This window comes from Betta splendens, chromosome 19 (genome assembly GCF_900634795.4).
Source record: "Betta splendens chromosome 19, fBetSpl5.4, whole genome shotgun sequence".
In the NCBI taxonomy this organism is placed as follows: domain Eukaryota; kingdom Metazoa; phylum Chordata; class Actinopteri; order Anabantiformes; family Osphronemidae; genus Betta; species Betta splendens.
Window position 1 is genome coordinate 10,087,526 of NC_040898.2, and position 13,664 is coordinate 10,101,189.

Here is a 13,664-nt window from a genome sequence, read left to right on the forward strand (position 1 = left end):
GCCCATAATTGCATTTACCAACCGATTTAGGTTGACGGATATGATGTAGAGATCTGCGTTAGACACAACTTCCTGTGCAGTGCGCAATCGCACAAAGACCCGAATGTATACCGGGTAAAATTCTAATAAGTCTCTTCTTCTTCACAATTTACGCAGATGCGTTACATATTTTGTGCTCGTGTAGGCAAAGAGCACAAAGTCAACTTCCATGTTCAATAAATGCGCAAAGAAAAACAGTAAGCGTCAACTAGGCGCCAGTTTTTGTGCGACTCCTGATTGGTCGACAGCTGTTTCCGGGGTTAACGCTCCACGTTTAAAAAAGGGCTTCGTTAAAGTATAAGCTAGTAGTTGCGACAGCCATTGTTAAAACACGGATTTGGCAATGTTGCGTTACCTGAAACTCGAGGAATAACAAACGGCTCAATCGGAGGGTCCATAAATAAAATCATTTAAAGGGACTGGTATGTATTTTAAAACTAATGATTACAGGATTAATGGAAATTAGTGTGGCCTGTATGTAACCTAATCTATTTAGGGAAGCAAGAGTAACGTTAGCGTTAGCTAGACTACATTTAGTCAGGTTAATTTAAGGTTAAATTATCGTCAATAGTGAGTAAAATAGGTGAGTGTTGCACGGCTTTATAAACACATCTGTTAAGATATGCATGGTTTAACTAGATTTTAAAGGTGTCTTGTTTTTGCAGGCCTTCGCTTAAAACAAACATGGCTCAGCGTGTGGCGGCATCAGACGGCGGTACCAAGAGGTCGTCGTCGTCCAGGGTTCGGGTAGCGGTTCGCCTGCGACCGTATATGTGTAAACCAGATGAGAAAGGCGAGGGCCCATGTGTTCGAGGCCTAGACTCCCAGAACCTGGAGATAATTAACTGGAGGAACGCTACGGAAACTGTTAAATACCAGTTAGTTTCCTCTACTTACGTTTCGTATTTAACTACATGTTGTTGTTTTTCTTAATTCTAAAAGTGCCACGTGTGTTGTTGCAGTTTTGACGTTTTTCACGGTGAGCAAACATCACAACAAGAGGTTTTCCTGGCGTCGGTGAAGCCAATTCTGCCTCATATCTTAAATGGCCAAAATGCCAGTGTGTTTGCCTACGGGCCAACAGGAGCTGGTATGTCTGTAATATTCTGATGAATTGAATTGCTGTATTTGGTCCAGTTTGCCTCTTTGTATACATCTGAGCGTTCTCTTCCACAGGTAAGACCCACACTATGTTGGGCAGTTCAGAGCAGCCAGGTGTGATTCCGCGTGCTGTCTGTGAGGTCTTTAAACTGGTTAAAGCCAAGGATGTGGATGAAGGCTGGGACTACAGTATTGGGATGTCATATTTAGAAATTTACAATGAGAAGGTATTATTTTTTCTGTATTGAGTAATTTGTTACTATGGGTTAGACCGGGGTTGTACATTATCTTTGTAGTACAGTGATGTCATTTGTCATGAAAGAGCATCGTTTTTTTTTTTTTTATTCTCTTAGGTGCTGGACCTTCTGTCACCAGGCTCTCAAGATTTGCCAATCAGAGAGGACAAGGACAAGAACATCCTCATCCCTGGCCTCACTCACATGGCAATTTCTTCCTTCTCAGATTATGAGAAACACTTTATACCTGCCAGCCTCAATCGTACTACAGCTTCCACCAAACTAAACCAGCGCTCCAGTCGCAGCCATGCTATTCTTCTCATTAAGGTTTGATCACATGTCACACGGTTTCCCATTTGAGGTTCACGAAGCTGCTCTGTGCAGTCAAACAGCATCTTAAACAGGTCATGGCCTCTGAGCAGTAGGCCAGGATTTGGTAGCTGGTGCTGAAAGTAATTCTCTCTTGCAACACTCCCGTTGGCGATGTTTTGGCTTTCTGGGACTACTACAGAGGGAAACAGTCATCCTGCAGTATTTCTGTATTTACAGTATTGTATGAAATAAGTAATATCTTTAAGTTACCAACTTCTAATTCTCAATTTTAACTCTGTTTTCTATCACTCAATTCTTTTTATTTTTTTTTTGTCAATTCTTACTCTACAATTTAGGTTGTACGGACTCAGCGTGCCCTTCCCCATAGACAACAGACAGGGAAGCTCTACTTGGTTGATTTGGCTGGTTCCGAGGATAATCGCCGCACAGGCAACCAGGGCATTCGTCTAAAGGAGAGTGGCGCCATCAATCTGTCTCTCTTCACTCTCAGCAAAGTGGTGGATTCCCTTAACGCTGGCACAGCTGTTCGTGTGCCATACAGAGACAGTAAACTAACGCGGTTGCTGCAGGACTCTCTCGGTGGCTCGGCGCACTCTGTTATGATCACCAACATAGCACCGGAGTACAAATACTATTTTGATACTTTTAGTGCACTGAACTTTGCTGCCAAATCCAAACTCATTGTGAATAAACCCTTCACTCAAGAAACTGTGGCTGTGCCTGCTCTGCCAGGTGAGTGAAATAATTTGAACAATACATTTCTATTTAAAACGTTCTGGAGAAAATCTACCGGTAATTCAGATTTCAAACAGAAGCGTCCATTAGATGGCGTCAAAGTCACATCACTGAGAATGAAGATGAGTAGTAAACATCAATCTGTTTCTGGGCTGGGTATATATATTTATTGTCTTTTATTTCTGATAATCATCTATTTACAATTTTGCCATATAAGTGTAAAAATAGACTTTGTTTCAGGGACTGCAATGCAGCTGTGACTGATGCTGTGCCATCTTTTTCTGAATTGCTTTACACTCCAGAGAACCCCACAAACACTGTTGCTTGAGTGTGCAGAATACTAAACTGTTAATTTCTCCTCTTCCTTCATCTCCAGTGAAGCGGCCCAGAGAGGACCGTGAGGCGGGAGGGTCTGGCATCGAGCCACAGCGGCAGAAGAAGAAAACCGAGCAGGATGGGTCCTCATCCTCTGCAAATTTTCCTAGGTTAAAAATCATGCTGATTATTTGTCAAGCTATTTACGCATAAGAACTGAACTTTATCTGTCAGCTAAAGGCATTAATAGCAGCATATGTTAAATTTAGTTTCCTTCATCCAGCCATGAGTGAAGGAAACATAATGAACCACAGCCTCAGCAGTGGGCCAAAATTTTATAGCTTGTGCTGAAAGCAAGGCAGCTGTTGGCTTGGTATTGAGAAAAGCACAATTTCCCTTGTGTTCTATTGTCCAATCTGTCTGGGATAGGATTATCCTTGACATTTATTTAGTGAGCCTGGCTGATGAAGTGGTTTTTAAAGCACCTGACCATATATTCACTCCCTGTTGTGTATCGCCTCCTGTTTCTTAATCTGTTTTGTGTCTCAGTGTGTCCGAGCTGTCTGTGATGGACAGACTGATTTCTTTGGAGAAGCTGATGATGAGCTGCCATGAAAATGATAGATTAAACATGCTGAAAGATCTGGCTCAGTATCGCAGAGAGGTCCAGGTAAAAATGAACATTGAAAAATAATAGTTTTTCTTTGAGAAAGATTCACTTGTATTCTTTAATCTTTTTACCAATTCCTGATATTTTATGGTCTCTATGCTGTTCAATTAAAAGCCCATATGTAATTATCAATCTTTTGCTGTTTGTGCTACTTTACAGGAGCTTAAAGAGAGGCAGAAGGAATTTGAGAGCAAGGCCTTGTTGTTGAGTCAGTCAGCTGGAGAACAGGAAAATGCTAAGGAGCCCATCTTCAAGAATGCAGCACCTTTGCAGCGAAAACAGACAAATGCCACCAAACCCATTAAACAGCAGGCTGTGGTCCAACCTCTGAAAGGTTAAATTCTACTACTGAATGCTTTGAAATTTAGCTGATAACCATCCACATTTATAGGACTATAGTTGCAAAGCATACTACCAATATATGCTCTCTCCTTGCTGTATATTCGTGTCTCCCCAAAGCGTATTCAGACATTTATTCTTAGTGGGGTTACTGATGAGCTGCAATGTGATACACGACTTTAGCTTACAATATAGGAGTCAGGAGGCATCAAATGGTAATCAATTGTTTTTATAGCCCTCACCAGCTCGAAATGAGCCAACTAACTTTAGTACTAGTCATCTGTTTGGCTTTTTCAAAGTGTATGTGTATAATTTTTATTCTTTGTCATTAATTAATTTTAAAATGAATTCCGTGTGGTTTCCTCCCCCAGTGTCTCCGCTACAGCCTCTTCAGCAAGTTGCCACCGTGAAACAGTCTGTCTGCGTCAAGAAGAAGCTGCTTTCAGACCAGGTTGAGGTCAGCATCTGAGCCGCGGCTGTGCTTAGCTTGACACATCTGCAGAATTGCAGGCATCGGATACAAGCTGACGCAGTGCATTAGCTTCAATTGTTTTTTTTGACTTGACAAATGCTGCAAGATTTATTAGGTCAAAATGAACTTGTCCTGGCCAATATCGACAAGTAATAACAGTAAAAGTTTAATTTTCACGAGCTGCATGTTGATAATTGATTTATTTTTTGTTCCCTTTTTAAAAGCAACTAGATGGTAAAGAGAACATGATTGAGAATGCCTGGGAGTCCCAACTCAACAGAACCCTACTGGAGCAGTCCAGGCAGAAAATCTTGCAGATACTCAATACAGGCTCCCTCAAAGATCTGAAAGGCCTCCAGCAGATTGGTGACAAGAAGGCCAAGCTCATCCTGGGCTGGAGGGAGATTCATGGTCACTTTACAAGGGTCAGTAGTCTAAGTGTCAAGCTTGGATTGTTCATGGACATTGCCACAAGACTTCAGGTGTAAATTTATTTTTGTTTTGCAGCTGGAAGATCTCGTAAAAGTTGAGGGAATGACAGAAAAAAGATTTTCCTCTTTTATGAAGGTAAGATCATAAACTGATCACTTTTTATCATGGCATTTGATACCTTTCTTCATATTCAAGAATTGGCTCTCCATGTGAGTTCAGGGTTGTCATCCTTTACTGTACCTAATGTTAGACTGAAGTTGTTCAACATTGTCATGACTGAAACATCAGCTTGTTATATTTAGCTTGCAGCTCTGAGACTCCAGAACAGCTGCAGATGGTATTTTATTTTTTGCAGGGGCAGTTCCCATCCTGCTGGTAAATAGTCTTAGGAAGGGCAGTGGCTGTTAGAACAAGAACTACCCACCCTGTGTCTAGTTTATCTAATAAGGATGGATGAGGACCATTATAAATGTTAATTTCCCTTTTTGTATTTCAGGCAAACATCGTGAGTGCAATGGGAAAGTGATCTGTTGTTCTTTAATATTTTTATTATTGATGCGTGATCAATTTAATGTGAAATGCTTATTTGTCATTGTTTTTGTAGTTACTGCTGTGCTTCAGCTGATGTCGCACTTGCTTTTTAATAAACGTCTGGCATGACATTCACTCTTGGTGGTGTTTATTTCACTGTGACAAGTCGACCATCCCTTGCACGGGAACAGATGCGCCAGGTTGAGAGCCTGACGTCCCTGTCGGGCTCCTAGACAGGAATGGGCCAACGTTGCCTCCGTTCAGGGGGGCGTCAGTGAATAAATCTCCAACGTTGGATGTTTTCGGGTAAAGAGCTGAGGATGCTTTAACCCAGCGCCTCACCCCCTCCTCCAGCCCGCACACATCACGTAGTCTGGATTTCACTTTCCATTTCATACCCCTCCTCCCTCGTGCGCCCTCCCATCCTGGAGTCTCCCCATCGGTCCCAGCCCGCTGCGCTGGCACATCCCTGCTGCACCCAGGTCCAGCTCCAGCCTCCCTCCACAACAACAGCGGATGGTCGGATTTCAGACACGTCTCGTGTCGAGGACGTTTAGTGGAGCCTGGCGGTAATTTGTTTTTCTACTGACGGACGTTACTATGAGGACAAAGCCTCCGGGTGAAGTGAGACAGACGCTGGATTAAAGAAGGTCAGTTTTATTTATCTCGGCCACATTCACTGATATTGAGCTCAGTCTTCATCGACCATCATTTTTGTGTGTGTGTAAACAATTGAGCTTGATTTTAATGCAGGATCAATGTAAGCGCGTGTTTTTTATGTATTATCGCGATCCCGCATTCACACTCGGCGGCTAATTAACGAGCATCCACCCGCTCATCCATTAATGAGCGCTTCGCCTTTTCTTCTCCATTTACTGTCGTGCAGCAGCTTCCTGTGTGCACACAATGATGTATGTACACACCTGAACGGAGACATGGCTGCTTTTCAAAGGAGCCTGCCTCCCTTTGTACTGCTCCTGTCACCGTGACCCGCTTCTCTCGGGTTTGAATACGAGCTTTGAGCACATGTGTTTACAGTCCTGGTTCCCATGAAGAGATCAAAAATGAGGATGATGTCAAAGTGGCTTATGTTGAGGCTTATCGTGACATTGAGCCCGCTTTCAAACAGAAAAGCTGCTAAAGAGACGCGCGTCGTAGGGACCGTGTGGAAATTACTAGGAAGTGGAGGCTGGACCTCGTGATTTATTTAATACATGTACAACATATATTTCTAAATTTATGATAAATGTTTAAAAAAAAAACTAACATGGTTTATTTTAGCATTTGACTCTGTCAGGTTAATGGTAGTAAATCAGAAAAATAACTCTTATCTGTCCAAAGCAATTGAGGGTAAAATTTGTCTTTGTATATTTTTCTATGTAAATATAGAAAGACATCCCATAATGTTGGCTATGAAAGTAATCTGTACTATAATTTTGGATGTATCGCTTCCTCAGCTTTCCGATGTACATTTATAGCTCAAATGTTGTTGTCAGCTTTGTTTGAAAATTGGAAAAAAGGATTATTCGGAGCACCATAAATTAAACTTAAAATATAAGTTAAATTGAGTTCCTCAAACACCACTAATCACTAATTGTTGACATCAGCCTTAATTTCTAGCAGCCCGTGTCCCACTTTTCTACACAGTCCCTAAACTAAAGGAAGCAGCCTCCGTTCATAAATGTGACTAAATGTCTATTCTGTCCACAGGTGTAACACACAGGACTAGTCCACAAACAGTCTTCTAGCTGTCAGCATGGCTGTGAACATGATGCCAGCTCCCACAATTTGGCCAGGAGAGGAGCAACCGTCGCTGCTGGACCAGGAGGACTCTCTGTCTTGCCAAGCCCCTGTCTCCATCCCATGCCCACCCATCAGAGGGGAGCAACTCATCCACAGCAGCAGCCCGGCCAGCACACAACCCCCCCGCAGCAAATCCAAAGGGGAGCTAGTCATAGTCATCAACGAGAAGCTGAAAAACAGTAAGTGGCTGACTTTGACCTCATATCGAGGCAGCGGGTGGATGGATTGGAGGGGAGGAGGGGGGGGGGGGTCACACAGCTGCTTAGTCAGCCTGCTCCGTGAAAGTCAAATTTCAGCGCAGGGCGCTCCTGGGAGAGCGCACACACACTTTTAGCTCTTACAGTGTTTCAAAAAATGTGCCTGTCCTCGTCGTTTCTCACGTGTAGGTAACGGGATCCACTCGGCGCCTGCAGAGAGCGCCTCCCCGGTCATCGCCTCGCCGCCAAGAAGACAGCACTCCATCTCGTACCCCCACCCTGGCAAGACCAGGAAGGGGAGCAGGGCGGGCTCCATCAGCTACACCGCCTTCTCCCCCCGGCCTTCGCTGTCTCGCCACTCCAGCATCGCCACCAACCCACCCCTGGACAGGACCAAGGTGAAAGACTACCTCCTGCTGTCGGTGCTGGCCTGCTTCTGCCCCGTGTGGCCCATCAACATCGTGGGCTTCGTCTACTCGATCATGGTGAGAAACGGACGTTTCGTGAATGCTTTCGGTTTTGCTGTAAAATGTGACCACGCATACATGCGGTTCTATTTTCCTCTTCAGTCCAAGAACAGTCTTGAGCAGGGAAACCTGGACGGCGCCGTGCGCCTGGGCCGCGTGGCCAAGATGCTCTCCATGGTGTCGCTAGTAGGAGGCACCGTCATTATCATCGCGTGCATTGTCAACCTCGCCAGTGAGTGTCCCAAATCTGACCTTTAACCCATCAACTCACCTTTTACCCTGTATCTGTGTACTTGTGCTCAGCTGTTTCTTGCCACTGAACTTCTTTCTTGTGGACACTGAATTATACTTAAGATTTGTAATAATAGCATCCACCAAAAACCTGCTACTATCACTGTATATTTCATCACTTAAGCTCATTTTGACTGTAATCACTGACATTATATCCATCTGTGTATCATACTAGTTAGGATGCCTGCAAATTCCTTTATACACTGCAGCACTTTAGCCTTTAGGAGCTATGCCAACACTACACGAAGATCACAACACATTAATCACATCTGCATCAGACTCAGATCTACGCTTTATGACACATTTCTCCATATTTGCACTTGTGGCCTCCAGCTGTAACTGACTGCATGCCTCAGACAGCTGTGTGTGTGTGTCTGTACAGTGACTTGTGTAGCCTGCTGTCCGTGGTACGCCTTGCAGTTTGCTCATACCAAAGGTGTAGCCTTGTTGTCCCTGTACCATGTGTATATGTTTATACTGTATGCCAGTGTCTTGTTGAAGACAAACAAGTGAACATTTATTGTACAATGGAAAATAAAGACATTCTGGTAAAAGATCAGTGATTATTACTTATTAGTGTAAAACAATTGCATGTTAAACTATGCATTAAGAGCCATTTAAGAATTATTTGACATTTCTCTCTAGTTTAAAGTATAAAATACATATTTTCACATTGTTTTTGAATCCCTCGTTAAGCTATGAGTCAACCTAATTAACTTAATGACCACAAGAGCACAGCTCGAGTTTAAAGGCTCTGGGACCAGACACTCCTTGTTTTCTCATTATATAGCTGTCGTCTGTGAAAGTGTGTACATCCATATAAAGCTGCACAGTATTTAGCGCTTCAACTAATACAATTCCTTTTCTTCTTTTAGTAAATGTGAAAACCTGAGTTTCATCCCAGGATGAAACTGGATAAAGGCAACTGATCGTCTGGCCCGCACCTGCACCACCATCTTTACCGCCTTGTCTTTACCTGGATGTGTGACAAATATGCACCCGATATTCAGTGCTTACTTACATTTCTGTAATCTATATAAATCCCTTTTTGCTAATCGAACAAAACAAAATATGCAAAGGCTGCTGCTTTGAGTCACTTAGAGGGGTTCTGTCCGTCGGATGTAGGACGAAGAGGAGGAGCAGACAAACTAATTAGCCCTTTTGAATTCTGGTCAACACATTCTTGAGAAAGACACACAAACCCTTCAAGAATCCTATTATCACAAGCGAAACCGACTCGGACATGGTGGACTAGAACATAACACAGGACTGATTTCCACCCAGCTTCATGCAAGCAGCAAAATGTCCTCCACTGGCAGGATGCATCAGAGTTTCAGCTTGCTGTTAAATCCCCTCGGCTACAGGGAGAGGCTCTGGGATTTATGTAGCGGTGGAATCACAGCAGAAATTCATCCATTTCCCTCACAGAGAAGAAACAGTTTGTCCTCTTGTTCTGATACTGTGCTCTTTGGCCGTCGAGGCCATCCGGCTGTACATCTCATGAATATAAGAAGGGACTGTATAGGTGGAGGAAGAGGCTTACCACGGAGTAGCTACGGGTGCTCCGCTGGAAGGGATTATGAAACGTCTCACCAGGCACATTCATTACTGCAAGGAAAATAATGTGCCAAAAGAAAAGACCCAACAGTCGATGTGGAGAGGAACACGAGCATACAGCACCATTAAGCACTGTGAGCCAGAGGAAGGGTTAAAAAAAGACAATGTAGCAGGAAAAATTGTTCATTTTACACTCAAACCTATTATATGCCCTTTTTTAATATTTGTAAAATGTGATTTTGAAAGAGAAAAAGGTTTTTGGTGAGGTGATGCTCTTAAAGTGCTGTGTCACAGTTGTCAGATTGGTAGGAAGTTATGCATAAAGAGCCTCGTGATTTGGTTAAACAACAGCTTCAGTCTGGATCCACACGCTGGCTGTACTGAACCAAACAGACTGTGACATTTTTGTCCCTAAGATTCAAACACTTAATTTTTACTCATTTGTCAGAAATGAACCAACTTGGAGTCAAAGTGCAGGAGAAGCTTTTGATGGAGTATATGTAAAACACTGAAGCAGTTTAACCTTAATTAACCTTTATCTACCTGTGATTCTCACTGTGATCTGATACCGGGTTCTCCTCTTCTTTCTGAATCATGTACAGAAACACCACAACTTTATAAATTAACATTTGCAGACACATTTCTGTAACGACTAATGCTGGCAGATTTTTTGTTGTTAATATGTAAGTTTTAATTGTGAGAAACAATTCATGTATTCTGCCGATATAAATCTCAATATTGTGATATTCTCTAGTTGAGTTAGAATTAGGTAGTTATGATCTGACATAGACACAGAAACTGCTAGCTAGGCTCCTGGCAGTCGTATCACCACCAGGCTTCTATAATCTTTGTGGTTATTGGCATGTTGTGGATTTTTATGGATTTCATGTATATTGATAACAATTGAAAACTAGAAAGATCAGCTGGCACTTGGAATATTAAACGTCTGCAGCACATTCATAATAAAGACAATGCATGTGACATGGTTTTGGTTTTTATTTCAAGATATAGAGAGCAGCAACAGTAGAATTAATTGGGGAAAACAGTAACTAAACTCATCCCTCGTACTTGTTGGAGTCTCTATGAAGAAGCAACTTCAAACTAAGACTTGGTTAGTAGTAGTTGTCAGGTGGATAAGAGGGTTAGGATGTTTTGGCGAGCACACTGAGTTGTTGGTTCAAGTCCGGAGATGTGCAAATGATTTAAGAGGCTGAGTTGTTATTTAAACTCTAAATATTATATCAACTTAAAACATTTCCAGATGTGAACAGAGTGGTGGTTCAAAGAGAAGGGAGGCTGATGGTCAGACGTCAGGTTGTTGGTTCAAATCCTCAAAACCTCTGAGTATAGAGAGTTAAGGTGTTATGTTGTAGTGTTAGGTTATGGGTTGAAATCCTGGGTCCCTTTAGATGCTTTAAAAGTGTTGCTTTCTTGCTAACAGTAAGTATAACCTCCACCCAGAGCAATGGCTTAAAGAGATAAGAGACTGCTCTGGGAATATCAGGTTGTTGGTTCAAGTCCTGAAGAGCTTTAGATATTTTTAAAGCCACTGTTATAAAACAAACAATAAATACAACCTTGATCATGATTTAACTAACTAGGCCAGTAGCTCAGAGAGTTAAACAACTGCTAGGAGAATGTCAGGTTGTGGGTTTGAATCTACTTTTAGACGCAGCTCTCAAAGTGTAGCTTTAAAAGCGTGCTGAACACTACAACAAGTGTGAAGGGTTCCTCAGTGGTGTACTGGGTAAGACAATGAGCGTAAGTCGCAAGGTGTGCAGACCTCATGATCAAATCCTGGGCACTGCCGGTTCCTGAACCACACAAAAGTCCTAAAGGGACTCCAGGGGGGGCCGTGTCCTCCCTGCGTTTCCAGAGAAGTGGAAAGGAGGCCTTATGAAACTAAAGAGTAAGAATGGTTAAAATTTTGAACCTGTTGAGAAGAGAGCCTAAATTAATTTAATCTAAATAAAGGTTATATTGGAGATAAAACATTCAGATAACAATTGCATATACTATGGCTTGTTTTTAATTATATGCTGATACATTTTTGATGACGTACTAACCTTTTATTAAACAAACTAATGTATTCTGCATTTTTCTCTGATTCATTAGCCGTAGTTGCTGGATAACAACATCCATCCATCCATCCATCCTCTATTGTGCTTAATCCCGTACGTGGGGTCACGAGGGAAAACATGCAAACTCCTGGATAACAACAGTATGAGAGTGATAAAGTCACTGAACATTAACTTTCTATATCATTGCATATATATCATTGCATATCACTCATCCATCAGAGAGGACAGCTGCAACCTTCTTTTTCTCAAAAGAGGTGTTTGCTGTACAGTATAATATCTGTATGAACCATGTGTCAGTTTGCTAGTTCCTCTTTTCAGGATGATAATACTCAAAGAACCATAAGAATACGTATGTAAGACAATGTGAAAACCTAAATGCAAACTCAACTTACCTTTTGGTCTCACTAAGCTGCATTCAATAGCTTGGAGTGGTAAGCTTGTATGTGTGCGGGTGTATGTTTGTATGTATTCGGCTTCTCTCAAAAGATAATAAGACAATTTATTTAAGAGGCATCATTGTAGAAAAAAATTACGAGGGGAACCTGAAAGAACTGGAGCTCGTTGCTAAGGATAAGGAAAAGAATGTCACTGGAGACTTGGTAAAAGCTGGTCAGTAACTATAGAAAGTGTTTGATTGCTGTAACAGCAAATAAAGGCGTTCCCATTGTTTATTGAAAAGCAATGAATAATGCTTGTTCAAATGTAAATTAAAGTTACATAATAATTTTGTTGAAGTCAGAATTAGAATAATAATGAATAATTCCGGGCCTAACTGTATATATTGTTCATACAAACAAGAACACATGACCATATACTTCCAACTTTATTCTGTCATCCTCTTCTTCCTTACAAATCTACAAATCAGCATCTCGTCCATTAACATTAACCCTAATCTTCATCAACTATAAATTAAGTTTTACAAACCTTCATGTTGAACCACGAGTCTGGATGTGTTGTTTGTTGCAACTTATACTTATATAGACACGTGCTTCTGTACAAACAAATAATTAGCTTAATTCACTATCGTTCTTAAAATAAATCATAACCAAACTGTGGGGAGATAACTCCAGTCGTAACATACTGCATGGTGTCAACTAGCTAAATTTGCAAACAGTGAAGTAGCGGGTTTACCTTCTTCTTCTTCTTCTTCTTCTTCTTCTTCTTCTTCTTCGTGTTGGTGCCGTTTCCAAGTAATTGCGAGTACAGCGCCCCCTACGGTTCAGCGGTGCGATGTGGCTACGCGTGTGCTTAAGCAGCGGGGAAAGTGCGGGCAGTGGAGCAGAAACAGCAGGAAAAAGAAAAATGCTGAGGGGAGAGGTTCCGATCCAAGGAACCGCTGTACGACCAGCTGTAACGACAACTAAACCCTTAAATTAGCTGATGACGTGGCCGCTGACGAACAATGAGGGCACGGCAGTAGATAATCGCTCGGTGACCACTGGCAATGAATCAGCAACCACTCCGACAAATTGATTAATAATTTATGTAATTTTTTTCAAGGTCAAAGACAGAGATTGTGCAGCTGTGAAAAATGTCGACGTCAGCACACGAACGCGCTTAATGTTGGCGTGTCACGGTTGACCAAGAGTAGCACTAAATACAGCTGAGGCTGGAGGGAAGGTGGGGGGGGGGGGGGGGGGGGGGGGGGGGGGGGTTAAAAGGATTTATTTATTATTAACTAAATTATTTCCAACATAAAAATAATGAAAGCACAAAACAGCTCCATAGGTGCAGCTGTTAATTAATTTACTTTCAGCACCTGGATGTGTGTGGAACACATGCGGAATAAACAATCAGGCAGACTCCTCACCAGCGTTAACAATTTAACATCTAAAGGCCTTTTTCTTGGTACTTGGCTAATTTGACACTTCCTATATAGTTAGTACAGCGCGGCTCAGAAGGGGACCAGTACACCAGACAGAGTCACATCCAGATGCAGTAACTGGGTCAGGGATTATCCAGCTGGGTCACATAAACACTGGGGCCGTGAGTTAGCTTGGCAGCGTTTGAATGCATCACGATCATCCTGTCAGTCTGCACAGCAAACAGCAGCACAATGACGAGC

At 42.3% G+C, this 13,664-nt stretch overlaps 2 protein-coding genes across 3 annotated transcripts; both read left to right on the forward strand.

Moving 5' to 3' along the window:
- The first annotated feature begins 303 nt into the window (after nucleotides 1-303).
- kif22 (kinesin family member 22) lies at nucleotides 304-5,338 on the forward strand. Its single transcript, XM_029134825.3, has 13 exons — nucleotides 304-461; nucleotides 705-917; nucleotides 1,002-1,129; nucleotides 1,216-1,367; nucleotides 1,494-1,703; nucleotides 2,045-2,441; nucleotides 2,821-2,929; nucleotides 3,309-3,429; nucleotides 3,589-3,763; nucleotides 4,140-4,225; nucleotides 4,465-4,665; nucleotides 4,748-4,807; nucleotides 5,169-5,338. The coding sequence occupies exons 2-13, from the start codon at nucleotides 724-726 to the stop codon at nucleotides 5,196-5,198; spliced, it is 1,863 nt and encodes a 620-aa protein (XP_028990658.1). The 5' UTR covers nucleotides 304-461; nucleotides 705-723; the 3' UTR covers nucleotides 5,199-5,338.
- A 154-nt stretch (nucleotides 5,339-5,492) lies between these two features.
- Nucleotides 5,493-10,499, forward strand: prrt2 (proline-rich transmembrane protein 2). Of its 2 annotated transcripts, XM_029134883.2 has the most exons (5): nucleotides 5,493-5,853; nucleotides 6,914-7,185; nucleotides 7,393-7,688; nucleotides 7,773-7,902; nucleotides 8,837-10,499. In XM_029134883.2, exons 2-5 carry the CDS (start codon nucleotides 6,960-6,962, stop codon nucleotides 8,851-8,853), a joined length of 669 nt encoding a protein of 222 aa, XP_028990716.1. In that variant the 5' UTR covers nucleotides 5,493-5,853; nucleotides 6,914-6,959; the 3' UTR covers nucleotides 8,854-10,499. The 2 variants fall into 2 exon arrangements, with proteins under 2 accessions (XP_028990716.1, XP_028990715.1); XM_029134882.2 differs by lacking the exon at nucleotides 8,837-10,499 and having other exon boundaries at nucleotides 7,773-8,517.
- The last annotated feature ends 3,165 nt before the right edge of the window (nucleotides 10,500-13,664 follow it).

Excerpts from the sequence above, each read along its gene's own strand:
- kif22 (XM_029134825.3), top strand. The coding sequence starts at position 724 with ATGGCTCAGCGTGTGGCGGCATCAGACGGCGGTACCAAGAGGTCGTCG. Across the intron at positions 2,930-3,308 it reads TCCTCTGCAAATTTTCCTAG|TGTGTCCGAGCTGTCTGTGA; the intron begins GTTAAAAATCAT and ends TTTGTGTCTCAG. Across the intron at positions 4,808-5,168 it reads GATTTTCCTCTTTTATGAAG|GCAAACATCGTGAGTGCAAT; the intron begins GTAAGATCATAA and ends TTTGTATTTCAG.
- prrt2 (XM_029134882.2), top strand. The coding sequence starts at position 6,960 with ATGGCTGTGAACATGATGCCAGCTCCCACAATTTGGCCAGGAGAGGAG. Across the intron at positions 7,186-7,392 it reads CAACGAGAAGCTGAAAAACA|GTAACGGGATCCACTCGGCG; the intron begins GTAAGTGGCTGA and ends TCTCACGTGTAG. Across the intron at positions 7,689-7,772 it reads GCTTCGTCTACTCGATCATG|TCCAAGAACAGTCTTGAGCA; the intron begins GTGAGAAACGGA and ends TTTCCTCTTCAG.